We start from the raw sequence: 16,348 nt of genomic DNA on the forward strand, positions 1-16,348 counted from the left end.
AGTGGAATGGGGTGCTTTAGGAGGTTGTTCATTTCCCCTCACTGCACATCTTCAAACAAAGGCTGGGAACCTACTGGTTATATATGTTTTAGAGGAGTTCATGTATGAATAAAGGTTGAATTAAGGGACCTCTAATCAATCTCTATCTCTAAAATTCTGTGATTCCCCATACAAAGGGAAATGCATCTATACATTGCATACTATAAATGCTCTATGCCATCAAATAAATACTTAATTTTAACTTAGTATTTTTTTTAAGTGAAGCAATTGGGGTTAAGTGACTTGCCCAGGGTCACACAGCTAGTAAGTGTTAAGTGTCTGAGCCCGGATTTGAACTCAGGTCCTTCTGAATCCAGGGCCGGTGCTCTATCCACTGTGCCACCTAGCTGCCCCAATACTTAATTTTAAAGAAATATTTAGACAGTCTGGATATAGTAGCTAAAGGGCCAGTCTTAAAGTCAGGCAGAACTGTATTCAAGTGCTTCCTTTTACATATTGTAGCCATGAGATCCTGGGCAAGTCACTTAAACTCTCAGTGGCCCAGGTAACACTCTGAGACTGTAAGTGACAGACCAGTTGGCAGCTTGCATCAGTGCATTTCTAAACAAGGTATTCCAATGACGACAAAATCATAGGTCTAGACCAAATATAAGAAAGCATTATAAGTTAAGAGCTTAAAAGGATCGTAGAGGTCAGGAAGCCTACTCCCCTCATTTATACATGAAGTGTACATGGGGCTATGTATCCATGTATCCATGTATCCATGTATCCATATACTGACGTATCTATCTATCCATCCATCCATCATCTATCTCATATACATACATGGATACACATATACATTTTATGTATATGTATACATTTGCACCTATGTGTACATATACACATGTGTATATATTTATATCTATAAATATTATGGATATATATATATATACACATACACACAAACCTACATACATACACTGATGCATATACATAAACCTATGGGTATATTTTGAGAATCAGGGTGCCACCCCCTGCTGAGAAAGACATTGTGAGAACCAGGGTGATGCCCCCCTGAAAAGAAAGCATGTGACTGGCGTCCAGAAGCTGCCTGGTGTCCAGAAATTACATCTATTCATAGTCCACCTGTAAGTCATGTCAATCAGTGGACCAGTCAATTAGCTTGGAGCTGTGTGTGGGGACCACCACTCCTCCTGTCAGCAGGAAGCTTCCATTCGAACAGACTGAGGATCGCTTTTTTTTGTTTGGGAACAAGCGTGTGGTGGCAGGGGCAGGCACAGTAGACAGATCTCCTAACTTTCCAAACTTCACATGTTCTCTTTGGAAGTGTGGGTAGCTAGGTGAAGGTGGCTTTCTCTGTCTCTGTCTCTGTCTCTGTCTCTGTCTCTCTCTCTGTCTCTCTCTCTCTCTCTCTCTTTGCTAACCCCTAATATACTTTAAATGCTTAAAAGCGGGGGCAGCTAGATGGCGCAGTGGTTAAGGTACCGGCCCTGGATTCAGGAGTACCTGAGTTCAAATCCAGCCTCAGACACTTGACACTTACTAGCTGTGTGACCCTGGGCAAGTCACTTAACCCTCATTGCCTACAAAAAAAACAAACAAAAAAAACCAAACAAATAATAAATGCTTAAAAGCTTAAATTGTTGCTGAATTTATCAGTAAACTTAGCTAATTCTCTCTCTCACACACACACACACACACACACACACACACACACACACACACTGGGGGGGGGGAGCAGATAAGGCGATCACACATTAGATTTTAAACATCACAATATATAGATATTTATGGGTGTGTATGTATTTATGTTTATGTGTGAGTTTATCCATACACACACACTCACACTTTTCAGGAAATAGATTTGAGAAGCACTTGTAAATCATATAGAAGTTCGATTAAAAAAAAAACACATGGGTAACACCTGCCTGTAGGCAAGCATCAGTGACCCTAAAAAAAAGGAACATGAATAAGCATTTCTATAGCATCTATCTATTATGTCCCAAGAGCTTTTTACAAATATTATCTTATTTGATCTCTGCAACAATCCTGCAAAGAAGGTGCCATTATTATCCTAATTTTACAAGGAAACTGAAATTAGGTGACTTCCCCTGATTTACACAGCCAGTAAGAATTTGAATCAGAATTTGAACTCAGGGCTTCCTGACTTCAAGTCCAGTGCTCTAATATTCTACAAGCTGTCATGACCCAGTAGAAAGGATACACGTTACCAGGCATTGCTCAGTACAGTTTGCTGAACTAGCAAATTATCTCATCAAGAGTTTTACTCAGCATAAGGACTAGATTCCATCCAAATCTGATCCCAAGTCCAGTCACACTCTGAAGTGGTTCCACCTCTGTAATGCAACTCGAGAATTGAAGAGCTGAAAAAAATCAATGAAGCAACCTAATGTGTTCTTGTATTCTTCTGCTCAATTAAATTTCTATTACATAGCTTAATCCATGTAACTGACAAGTAAAAGTAGAATAAGAATGGTGGTTATGTGCAGTTAATCAAATAAAAGCCTAAATGATTTTCAGCAGTTGACCCATGGAATTTATAATGCATTATTTTTTTAAAATCTATGACTTGGGTTAAAATATTTGGGTAGGGACCCCACCAGTTTACATACATAGTTTGTGCCTCTTATCCAGATAATAAATCTATTTCAGTAACTGTTCTGCTGACCTAATGGTCTTTTTGGTATTAATACACAAGTCCCAAAGGCATTTGGACTGCCTATTTCTCTTCTGGGAAGAGCAGTTTGATGCTGAACTCTGGCTTAAGGCTTCCTACCTCTCAAGAGCTCAATTAAAATAAAGGCTTTGCATAACTCTACTCCATATTTCAGTGGGTTTTGTTTGTTTCTTTGCTTGCTTGTTTTTAGTATTTCAAATGTAATAAGGAAACCAAAATAAGGAAAATGTTCTCGTTATAATGTTAATGATTTTTAGTCCTGTGTTAATATATGGCTAATGGGTTTTTTTGTTGTTTTCTTTCTCCTCAGGTATCCCCAGTATTTCCAGTATTGGTAGTAAGTAAAAACATGAAACAAGTCTAGAATAGCTTTGCTTTATTGTTTAGCTCCTCAGGTCTATTTTCCCAGCATCCATTTCTGATTTCAGGATATATATATATTTTAAATAGTCTTAATTGGTTTTATTTTTCTCATTTAAACTTTGTTTAGAGTCCTTATGACAGTCCACATGAAATAATTCAATTCAAATCCATTCAATTCAAAGACACCATATTAGGCCATGGGAAAGGGGAGGGGGAATAAAATTGAGTAGGATTTAATCATTGCCCTCACCAGGTGTAACATCTCTAAAGATGGGGGAGGGGCAGTACAAGATATGTACATATATAATAAAAAGCAGTTTTATGTAATTCTTTGAGAATGTAGTCTCACAAATTACTTTTCATGAGCAACAAAAGGCCATAACTATACAATTACCTTTGTCCTGGTTCTTTTGACAAACTAAATTCTCCTCTTTACTTAATATAAGTCAATAGATTAGATATAAGTTTAGCTATTTTTCTAGGATTTCAAATGTAAGAATAAAAAAGAAGAAAGTTTTATTGCTGCAGAAACTTGTTAATCAGAAAACAAGGAAAACATTATGAGATAGAGGGTTTTGATGCATTTTGTAAAGGTAGGCTTTTTTGAGATTTGAAGAGGCCTAAAGGAAAAAAAGAAGAGATTTGTGCCTAATATTCTTTTGAATGCCTAAAGGCAGAAAAGAAGAAAACAAAAATAAAACCGACCAAATAAAACACAATTATCCACATGTCCATTTCATACAGCCACAGTGAGCCTGATAAAATTTTCTATCTTCGTTTTTTTAAAACTTTTTTTTTAGCGAGTGAAAGTATTTAACTAAATTGTAAGACCTAATTATCAGAAGGCAAAGTGCTGGAAATCCTCTTATAAGCCTTATTACACAGGTGTAAGCTTGAGAGGGATTTTTTTTCCTTCCCATTCCCATCCCCCACTCCCTCTCCCAAAAGCATTGACAAAAGAGGGCATTTTCCCCTCAGCAGTTTCATAGTATGTATTTTGGGGCTCCATGGATCTCACTTGAGAGATTAAGGCTTTTCAATTCCTTTACATCTAAAGAGATGGATATAGGCCAATTCCCAAAGAGCAAAGTTTATTAAGGGAATATCTAAATGGTTTTCAAAGCAGTATCTTATGTATTTTATAGATATCACACTGTCTAGCTTGCTGATGTCTACAATCCTTGTACGAGAGCTGAATAGCTGATTAGAAATAAAGTACTGAGAATGCTTAGATAACACAGAGTAATTGAAGATTTCCCTCATTGCCTTGACTTCATTTTGGCTTTTGTCACTGGCTCTGGGCTGGGCAGGGAAGATTAGAATGTAAGCGTAGGCAGGTGAAGATTTGCAATACCGGACATCCAGCTAAAAAGCAATACTCCAGTAATTTGGATCAAAGAATTCCTTTAATTTTAAATGCATGGTCAGGCCTTTCCATTTAATAAATCAGTCCAGTTTACGTAAGCTTTTGAATAGGCCTGGGTCCGGGTTTGTTAAGCATTAGACACCTTGTTAAATATCATCACTTGTAAATCGGAGTAGTGTTTCACATCCATTTAGATACCAACTTAATGAATGCCATGGCATCTCCCTCCACAGCACAACATCAAGGCTACAGACTTGCAAGTGGAAGCCTTTGGTTTTTAATAGCCCAATTTTTCTGCTTTTGGGTGTCTCCCCCGGCATTTGCCTAACTGTAAATGCACAGCTCTATACTGCTTTCAGACCTTAACAATTGCATTTGTACATGCCTTTTATGGGAAAGGGGAGCCAGCAAAGCAACGCTTTTGATTACAGGGGACTTGTAATTGGCTTGTCAAAAGTTTCAGAAATGGAGAGATGGAAAAGTAGCTCTTGGGAAGCAGATTGTTGTTTCTTCCTGTTTGGTGTCAGTTACATGTTGCATGGGCTCTCTGATTGTACTGCTCGCTTTACACTCCCATAAAGCTGTCTCCACCACATTCACCATCTCTGAGCATCAGCAGATGTTGGCCTTTTGATAAACACTTAAATGGGAAATCTGAGTCCTTTTTTTATTTTTATTTTTTCTTTCTTTTTGTAACCAATGGTGACCGGAAAGGATGGTTTGTTGTGACCTTGGAAAGCTAATGAACCTTTATTATCAAGAATTTAGGAAAATTTAATTTCTGACAATTAACAAAGCCCACCACCTGGCTTGTTCCCAAAGTCTTCAGTTCTAATCCAGCCCAACTCCTCATAATGTAATGGACATTTCCAGAATCTCCTATCTTTTTCCCTGTGGGCAAAATGTAAGAATCTCCTGGTGTGATAGGACTGAAACCCACACCCTTGGCACACTTTAAGCAACCTGACTGTAAGTATTCATTCCACTAATCCAAGCATCCTACAAAGAATAAATTATTTGAAGCTACTTTAGTGACATCTATACATTTCTTCCTCTTTGTAGGAATAAATGCTTCTGTTTGCCTTGGGTTGGAGATGGGGTGAAGGGGTATAGGAGGATATAACTTCCTTTCCTCTTCAAAGATCAGAAATTTGTTTTTTAAAAAAATGAGTATTCTTCCTAGAAAGCATAAAGATGGAGTTTTTAGGGGGTGAACCAGAGGGAGGAACTGGGTTTTATCTAGTTTTGAGTATCTTCCAAGGCTTTTCCCTTTAGCCAGAAGAGGGAATCAATAAACAGAATTCCATCAACGTACAAAGAAGATGCCATCACAAAAGATGTAGCTCCTATGAGTATGTGCTGATCAAAGAATATCCTCAAGAAAATAAATAATATCTCCATGTATTGGGGTATAGATTGTAAGTATATATGTGTGTGTGCATACACTTTATATACATGCAAAACCAATTTTATATCTTTGGCAATTTTAATATAGATCTGCAATTTTTTAAAATGTAATTGAAGATCAACCAAAAATATATAACAGTCATCCTTTCTGATCATCTGAAAAAAAAGTAACAATTTTCCCATTAAGGTCATTTGTACCTGCTGTTGTCTATTAATTAGGCGGTAGGGCCTACAATCATCCCACGAGTGCTCAATTCCAATGCTGATCTTTTCAGTATGTTTTGACCACATGGCTGAAAGATTACTGGTGATATTGTCAGCAATTAATGAATCCCCAAATAATTCTACAACTCTCTGAGCTTTATGATCTGTTTTTTCTTCACTCGGTATGATGACCACTCAATTAAGTTTGATTCATATCATGCTTGCTGAGCACTTGTAAACAGGGAAGTCCTATCAAAACATTCATTTGTTGTAACTGATGATCTAATTAATAGTTTGTATTGGTTTTCTAGTGTTAAAGCTAATCACTGCCTTCTAACCCATATTATCTGATCCTTAGTCCTGTAAGCATAATTTCACTAATTATGCTAAACAATATGTTATAAAGTATATAATTAGACAAGGGAAGGATTGGCCTGATGTGCAAATAGCTTTGTGTGGGTGATTATCACCTCTGAAACCTGCTGGTGGCAGATGAGTCAGAGTTTAGAGATTGCATCTTAAACTCCAGTAGATGGTCTATCAAGGAAAAAAAATATCAACAGTGTTTTCCAACGTAAAAATTGGCCATTTTAAATAAATGGAATTCATTTTTTGAATAGCAAGCCAAACAGGACACAAATAAAGAACTTTGGACAAACCTGGCAGTGCATTATTTTCTTAAATTATTTTGAAATAGAAAAAGACCAGCATGATGTTATTAAGCCTCAGCAAACAAAAAGTAACGATGATAGTGGCTGGGGGACAGTTTTTTCCTGCCTCTCCCCAACCCCAGGCTTGCAAACTTCCCATGTTGTTCATAGCAGTAATTTACCTAAAGTACATATCTCTTTTTAAGTTTTTTCCTGAAATTAGCATAACCATCATAAAATTAACAGTCCCTCCAAATGACTTAATTGCCACTAATATTAAATAAGTCTGACTAGCAGGTATTCATCAACCTGTCAGGAAAGTCCAGACATTTGATGCTGCCTCAAGACCTTGTAAATTTTGTCTCCCAAGCGGCATCTAAATATTTTTCCTCTATCCTGGTTTCTCATATAAACCTAGATTGTGAGTAAAATAACAAGGTTAATCATTTTCCTGCCCAAGGGTTATTAGTAATCATGTTCATGTCATCCGGAGAGCCACAGGGTTTGTTTTGTCTTCCATTGCCTTAATGCTTCTCAATCCTCCAAATAAAAGTTTAATTTGAATTGCCCTTTAACTAATTAGATTTTTTTATAATGTTAAAAAAGGAAGAAATAAAATCACTGAGCTAATATAGCATGATGTCAGACTGTGTCGCATATGACATTCATTTTAGGCTCTGTTGGCCAAAGATCTAGAAAGCAGGCTGAAGTCTCAGGTGAGATTTCCTTGGGACCATGCCTTATCATGTGCTCAGTGGCCTCCACCACAGATCCATTGCATATTTGTGTAACTAGCATTTCACATTAACAAAGCCTTTGTGGTTTGCCTAAAATTGAATTAATGTTGGGGCTTAGCTGACCCTCTATCCCCCAAAAATCTTTCCCCATGAGCTGAGAGGATAATATAGATATTCACACCAAATGTGAACCTTCAAAATATTTCCAATCCAAAAGGAAAAAAAATAATTTTTCTATGTCTGATCTGCCAATAATTATCTTTGAGTCAAGAATCTTTCTTGCTGGGTAAGCTTTTGAAAATTAAGACAGAAGTTAAAGCAAAATTTTTAAGTGTGAGCTAATATCTGGGCATTAGTTAGCTATTCCCTACCAGAGAATAGAATGCAGTTTAAGTCCAATTACTCATTTGAAAAGTTTTCTTCCATGATCTCTGACAGCCCCCATGTAGGAACCATGCATATCTAAGAGGGACTCTGAGGATTCTAATACTTTAGGCTGTTGCTGTTGTTGTTCAGTCATGTCAGACTCTTTGTGACCCCATGGGCCATACTATCCATGGGGTTTTCTTAGCAAAGACACTGGAGGGGTTTGCCATTTCCTTCTCCAGTGGATTAAGACAAACAGAGGTTAAGTGACTTTGCCCAGAGTCACCCAGCTAGTAATTGTCTGAATCCAGATTTGAACTCAGGTCTTTCTGACTCCAGGCCTAGCATTCTATCCACTGAGCCATCTCTGCCTGAGGATATACCATATTATGGGGCTGAACTTTGAGAGCTGATAGAAAACTATTACTCTGATTCTACATCAAACCAGAGATGACCCTTCAGGATTCTCCCTGGGGGAAAAAAAGACAGTATAAGTGTTCACATGTCATCTATCAGTGAACAAAACTTGGCTCCTTGACATTTCTCTACTTGGTACATCTGGCACTGAAAGATGAACTTTGATGACCCCAAATACCTCAGAAGAAATGTTGAGGTAGAAGATGTACAGTTATTTCAAGGTTCCCAAAAGGGTAATAGAGGAAATTTCCAAAAGATGATGTCTATGGATCAATCAAGCTTCACTTTAGGGATATGAGAGCAACTTTGGAGAGCTCACTGCCTTTCCTCCGCCATCTTGGCTCTGCCCTGGAAGTCCCTAGAGAGCAATTTTCAGCAATCTTTTCATTGACTGAGTCCTACCTCCCTTCTGTGGGTTACAAACTCAAAGGAATAATCATAATAGTAATAATTAGACCCAATTAGTCAAAAATATATTTACTCAGCGGCTACTTTGAGCTTTGTACCATATTATACACTATGGGAATTATGGAGAAGTACCAAATCACTTAATATTACATAATTTCCATCTTCAAGGAGCTATATGATCTCAGAGGGGGTAAGAAGCAACACATAGAACATCTACATGATGATACAGGTCAGAGGGGCAGTCACATAATATCACAAGGCCTCAGGAAACTCTCTAAGCTGATAAATTGGGGACAATTACTGATGCTCACTGATAGAGGGAATTTCCTCATCATGAATCCCCTATGCCAACAAAACCACAGGCCCAAACAGTGTACAGCAGGCCCTATCAGAGGTCAAGTAATAATAATGATGATAATCCATTACATGTATATAACTCTTCACAATGTTGATCAATCATCAATTTTAAACCCCCACTATGTGCTAGTCACTGTGCTAGGTATTTAGAGTACAGTTCCAAACAGGATACAGGTCCTTCCCTCAAGAAACTTTCATTCTCTATTCATATCCATTATTTCATTTGATCCTGAGATAAGTAGGTCATTTATTAGCTTCATTCACATTTTGACCGATGACAAATCTTAGGTACAGCTATGTACAGATATGGTATGCAAATATAATACCTTTCTCAGGTCACACTGTGTGTTATTCATAGAGCAGGAACTAGGATTGAGGTCTGATGACTCTACTCAAAATTTTTTACATACATCAGAGGGACTCTCAGATATCTGGTCACTGACCCAGAAACATCCCTTTGGTGATAGGTGGGGGAATAACGTGAATACAAATTCTTTCCTTGACACCTATGGCTTCAAAAGAGAACTCTGCAGTGACTGATACTGTTGCTTAGAAAGAACTCAAGATAATCTCTTAGCTCTCAAGGTTTTCCTCCACTGAACCTCAATGTACCATGATTCTTTACTATTATTCCTAGATGCCCAGAAGATACACAGAGATCACTCAAAAAAATACCTGAGACTTGATCATCTTGCCTGTCTCCATACTTTCCTCAGTCTGCATGAGCAGAAAGAAATGAGATCTTGAAGCTTTTATGATCAACTGCTATCTGCCTTCTCTCCTTGATGGCTGCCATTTTTCTGTCTTTTCAGTTATCACACTATAGTAGGAGAATTCTAGATTCTATCTAGTTATAATTATTAAAGGCATTTGGGTCAATAGCACATGGAACACTATAGAAGGAATTTGATTCAATTCCTGTGTGGCACAAAGTAGGGGAATGATGGCCACTTGGACTATTCTCCTTCTAGACTCTCAAGAATGATACAAAAAGTCACATAGCTAATGTAGACCATCCATTTTTGTCTCTGTTTTTCTTGGACACACAGATATTGGGGTATTCTAGGGTGTGACAATAGACAACTGAATTTCCAAAAGCAAGCCTAACTCTCTGAATCTTTGCTGATAAAAAGGCTTTCCTTTTCCATTTCAAGCTCATGTTTTAGTCTGGTTTTTGCATGGATCCAGCACCAGGCAGTGACTTTCTGCAATTCTGAAATGGCTATTTGCAACTCAAAGAGTACGGAGCTTCCTTTTCTGGTCTCAGGAAATCACTTTCTTTTCTTTTTTTTCTTTTTTTTTAGGAAATCACTTTCATATGAAAAGCATTAGGGCAGGTGGTTTTCTAATTCATGAAAATGTACCTCATCTCCTTCACCCTAACTCACAGGCCTTTCAATAGTGATCTCTTTTTAAGGAAAAAAAAATGGCAGAAAAATTCTCCCGGTAAGCTGTTAAAGTTATTGTGTCCAAAGAGCATCAAAATTAAGAAAATTTGCTGAATTGGTATGGTGTCTCATTGGATTCAAATAAGTAACTTTAAATTTTCTTACAATACCCTCAAACCGTTGCCTGTAGCACTCTGACCAAAGATATTAGTTGATGTGGGATGTAGACCCGGACTTCCCACCAAGGTAAGATGATATCTTGATGAGGTTGATCATGCATCAGAATGGGAGATATAGAAATGCTAATAAAAATAATAGGTATACCTGACAAATCACAAGAACACAAGCACTGAGCACATTGCTTGACCAGCTAGAAGTCAGTGAGAGTTCTTCAGCTACATTGTTTTGAAGATACTTTCTGTTGCTGAATTTAAAGGAAAGCTTTGAACCAGCCTCAGCTATAACTCAAAAATAGCAACTTTGGGACTATTATTCCATGCCTTCCCTCCCCCCAAAGAAAGAGACCTTTTTTTCCCCTGCAGATATGTCATTCAGAGAATTTACAAAGAAGAAAGGACTGATAGCACTGGATGGGACATTTCACTATCCTCATCGATGATGCCTTATTTTATTTTTACTCCCAGTATAAGATGAAATAGTTCCTGTCATTTTCCCTTCAAATTAATTGATTTTGAGCTCCAAATAAGGGAGCCATCAGAATGAAGGACAGCACAGAGTAGTTTTGATGCTGTCAATGTACTAGAGCTTTCTAAGAACAGAAGATTTCCAAAAATATCAATTCAGCTAGCTAGAATCCTGCAGAAACCAGAGGCTGACCAGGGACTGCTTACACTGTGTGAATCATCTGTCTTTCTAATTTGAGGTCTTGACATATAATTTCAAATATATATATATGTATATACATACATACATACATACACCAACACACACACATATATATGTATATATAACATATAGATATATATTATTCACAGATCAAATCCTACTTAATTATGAAGCTCCTTTGAAGGCATTAGTATTTCCTATGTCTTTGTGCATGAGAGCCTTTGACTCCGTTCACCTTAGACTCATGTGATTCTAGCTAGAGGGACCTTAGAGATTATTTGTTGGATGCCATTGTTTTACATAAAAGAAACCTGAAGCCTAAGAAGGTTTTGCTTTGTTCACTATGATCCTACTATAGTAGCAATATAGTATATAGTAATATAGTAGCAATAGAGTAGCAATAGTAGCAAGACTGAGACTGGAACTCAGGTTTCCTAATGCCCACTGCTCCAAATTTCTGCTGCTCCATACTAGTAGAGCAGAATTTACATACACACACATACTCATGTATGCACACACATATATGTATATTTTATATGCACACATATATGTATTTATTCAGTTGTTTCAGTCGTACACGACTTTTCACGATGCTATCAGGGGTTTTCTTGCCGAGGAGACTAGAGTTGTTTGCCATTTCTTTCTTCAGCTCATTTGATAGTTGAGGAAACTGTGGCAAATAGGGTTAAGTGACTTTCCCAGAGTCACACAGATAGCATGTATCTGAGGCCAGATTTGAACTCAGGAAGATAGATATGTGTGTATATATAAACATATATATGTACATATATGTGTTTACATGTGTATATGCATATTTATATATATGCAAAAGCAACTAGATGGCACAGTAGATAGAGTGCTGGGCCTGGAGTCAGGATGACTCATCTTCCTGAGTTCAAATCTATCCTCAGACACATACTAGTTGTATGACCCTGGGCAAGTCACTTAACCCAGTTGCCTCAGTTTCCTTAATAGTCAAATAAGCTGGAGAAGGGCATGGCAAACCAATCCAGAATCCTTGCCAAGAAAACCATGGAAGGTGTCATGAAGGGGGACAACTGAAATGACTAAACAATAAAAATATATACATATGTATACAAAGATTATATAATGCATGCATATATTCATATTTATGTGTGTATATGTATATAAGATCAAGAATTAGATATCATCTGTACCCATATATATATATATATGTTACATGGTATTTTTATCTTAATATAAATTATTTGGGGATGGAATGTCTGCATCATTGACATTTCATAGAATGATAAAATTACAGCTTTAGAGAGGATGTCTGATTCAATCCCCTTCGTTTATAGTTGAGGAATGTGATGCCCATAGATGTTAGTTGAGTTATCCAATGTCCCACAGGTGGCATATACCAGAGGTAGGATTTGAGTCTACGTCCTTTAGCTCCAAATTCAGAGCTTGCTCCTTTCACTATATTTCATTGGTGCCAAAGTATTATGAATTAGGTTATTCAAGAATGCCTCTGCCTCTTTGGCATATATGTGGGTTGAGGGAGGGAGGGAAGAAGGAAGAGAGAGAGAGAGAGAGAGAGAGAGAGAGAGAGAGAGAGAGAGAGAGAGAGAGAGAGAGAGAGAGAGCATACATTGTCTCTCAATGGCATCCCCTCTCACTGATAAAAGGATTTCTTGTATCCATTGTGGTAATGGAGATATAAGAAATAGGCTACCTGATACCCACAAAAGGTCAAAACCCATTACAACAAAACCCAAAAGATCTACTCAATACTTTTATTTTCTTGAAAACTTGCCTCATCCTATGTTGCTTGCTAATTGGACCGTTGACTAGTATTTTTTGGAATCTTTTGGTTATAAAGAAATTTTTCATCATAATTAGATCTGTTGCAATAAAATTTAACCTGTGATTTTCTGAAGCACTAATTAGAAAGTAACACTTCCCTAACAGTCTTCAAGAGTTAAATAAGCCTCCAAAATGTCCTAAGATTATGGAATTAAAAGGGACCCTAAAGTTCAACTACTCCAACCTTCTAATTTTACTGATGAGAAGACTGAGGCCCAGGGAGGTCATATGATTTGTCACAGATCATGCAGTGAATTAATGGCAGAGCTGGGACTAAAATCCAGATTTTCTAAAACTACCATTCAGTTTGCCTTGGCCACTGCCCTGTTTTGTACCTTAGGAAAAAGAAAATGTTTCATTTTGGGTCCCTTTACTAAAAGCTAATAAAATTTATATGAGAAGGGGCAGCTAGGTGGCGCAGTGGATAGAGCACCGGCTCTGGAGTCAGGAGTACCTGAGTTCAAATTTGGCCTCAGACACATAACACTTACTAGCTGTGTGACCCTGGGCAAGTCACTTAACCCCAATTGCCTCACTAAAAAAACAAAACAAACAAACAAAATTTATATGAGAGATAAGAGATGAAGTATCCCATAATATTCAAATATTGACTTATGAAGTTCCATTGAAATTTTTCTTATTAATCTTTTAGAACAGTCCATGCTAGAGCACATGATTCCCAGAAGTCTTAAAGGATACACTGTGACATTGTGTCATTATCTAACAGGTGGAGTTAGTCCTAGCACAGGTCTACTGGGCTTTGAAGAGGAAGCAACTACACTGGGTCCAGGGATTTGCTTATCAAAGAATGTTAGGCATGACCATGCAACAGGGGGAAAGTTTCATTGCAGACAAGCTTGTTTTCTAATGCAGCAACAAAGCAAGGAGTACTTGTAGAAGCTTGAGAGTGATCAAAGCGCCCAAATATGCACATACATACCCATGTACCACTTGAGAAGCTATAATTTGAAAGAGCCATCTTCTAAAGTGTTAACTTCAATTTCTGCCTTTGTAATTACCTGCTGGCAAATGAGTCAGTCTGGGGGTGAAGCCTCCTTTCCTTGGCCTTAAGGAACAAAACAGGGTGAAAATTTCACGGAGTCGTATTATGACTCAACATACATAATAGTTTACTAATGCTCATATATACCTCAAAATGGAGTCAGCAGCCTCTTGAGAAAGCAAGTTTCCTATCGCTGGAGGTTGTCAAAACAGATATTGAATGACCCCTTGGGAAGCGTCATGGACAAACGTTCTGTATTAAGTGCAGGTCTCAAAGTACCTTCTAGTTGTGAGATTCTATGTCTCAGAGATTGAGAATATCTATCCAACCTTCACTACTGACCAAATACTGGAAGAACCTTAAAATTAATTGGCTCCCTAACATCCTATAACATAACAATTAATTTTTAAATGCCACGCAACATAAAAGGAACTAAAATAAAATACAAACCATACATAAATGTATGACATAATGAAAATATACTTTTTTAAAGACTTTCCTTGGATAATGCTCAATTGGGTGGTCGGTTAATTGAAGAATGTCTTAATGTACGAATTGATTTAACTGTAGGATGATTTTTTTTTGCTGAATCATTTCTGAGAAGAAGCTTAGAAGCAAAGGGGCACTGTATAACTGTGAAGTGACTAAGACAAAAGAATCTCTTTCTAATTAGCTGTAAATATTATCCCAAATTTAGCATTATGCTGGGTTCTACTACAGAAGGGGAATTTACTTCTTAGAACATCTTAAGATGAGGGAGTATAAAACTTCCTCATTTGCTTACACACACACACACACACACACACACACACATTTAAAGTAAATAATTCCCAGTTCTCACATGAAATACAAATTTATATTTTATTCAAAGCTGTTACCTATTATCTATTATAAAGTATACTTATTTTAATTAGTATCATGCCCAAGTTTTCAAATTATTTTTCTGCAATAGTTTTATAATTGTTCTCCCTGCCTCAAGTCTCTCTCCACTCCAATCTATTCTCTATTTAGCAACCAAAGTGATTTTTTTTTTCCTAAGGAGTTGGCCTGGGACAGCTAGGTGGTACAGTGGATAGAGCACCAGCCCTGGAGTCAGGAGGACCTGAGTTCAAATCCAACCTCAGACACTTGACACTTACTAGCTGTGTAACCCCAGTCAAGTCACTTGACCCCAATTGTCTCATCAAAAAAAGAAAAAAAAAGAAAAAGAAAAGAGTTGGTCTGATCATGTCAGATCCCCTGCACATTGAACTTGAGGACTTTCCATTATCTCCATGATCATATACCAAATCCTCTATTTGGCATCTAGAGCTCTTCATGACCCAGTCCTTTTCCAGTCTTCTTTTACTTTACACCCATCCACACACTACGACCCAGCAGGTACATCAGTCTATCTGTTTCCGTCTGCCATCTCCATGACTTTGTATTATCTGTCTCCCTTGTTAGTTTCCCTCACTTGCTTTAAAACTCAGTTCAAATCCTACTTTTTGCAGGAGGTCATTCCTGGTCCCTGCAGCTCCTGTTGCTCCTTCCTTCATATTACCTTTGACTTTGTGCAACTCTGCCTCACTTAGATCCAATTTACCCACAAGTCAAGACATCACCCCATGATGTCATTGGCCCTCTTTGATAATGAAGGGTGAACAACAACAATCTACTCTGTATTTATCTTGTATCCCCTAGTTATTTCATGATTGATCTTCCATTAGAATGTATATTACTTAAAGAGCAGGGACTAGTTTTTTTTTGCCTTTCTTTGTATCCCCAGTACTTAGCACAGTGCCTGGTACATAGTAGAGACTTTAAAAATGCTTGTGGCTTACTGACTACATGACATCAAAATGCCTGTGTGAAACTCGACATTTCTGTGGACCATCTAGGTATTTTGTCTCTACAATGTTCAAGATCCATTTGGGAACAATGGGAACCAGGAAAGGGAAAAAAATATCTATACTTTCTGAATCTTCAGCTTTCAGCAAGCAAAATATGATATGTTCAGTTTTGCATACCTCATTCAGGTATTTTGACATCACATAGATACAGATTTTGTTAGTATTACACCATCAGTAGATAAACATTTTTTAATGCTTCTGAAATATAAAGAGATGTCATAAGACATCATAAGACAGGCATCTTTCATATGCCTGTAATATGAACCTCTTTGCCTTCTATATCCTACTAGTAGAGGGAACAATATTACAAATACCTTTTCAATACATATTTATTGAGCATATTGATTATACTAATAGTTAGCATTTATATAGTACTTTAAACTTCAGAAAGCACTTTTCATATTCTATCTCAT

General features: G+C 37.3%; 1 protein-coding gene across 11 annotated transcripts in view; it reads left to right on the top strand.

Moving 5' to 3' along the window:
- Positions 1-16,348, top strand: part of NTNG1 (netrin G1) — a 453,958-nt gene that overhangs the window by 350,226 nt on the left and 87,384 nt on the right. For all 11 annotated transcript variants that reach the window (XM_043963739.1, XM_043963743.1, XM_043963740.1 and 8 more), the window contains exon 5: positions 3,012-3,038. In XM_043963739.1, coding sequence (XP_043819674.1) covers positions 3,012-3,038 — 27 coding nt within the window. The remainder of the gene's footprint in view (positions 1-3,011; positions 3,039-16,348) is intronic.

The sequence above is a fragment of the Dromiciops gliroides genome, chromosome 4 (genome assembly GCF_019393635.1).
Source record: "Dromiciops gliroides isolate mDroGli1 chromosome 4, mDroGli1.pri, whole genome shotgun sequence".
In the NCBI taxonomy this organism is placed as follows: Eukaryota; Metazoa; Chordata; class Mammalia; order Microbiotheria; family Microbiotheriidae; genus Dromiciops; species Dromiciops gliroides.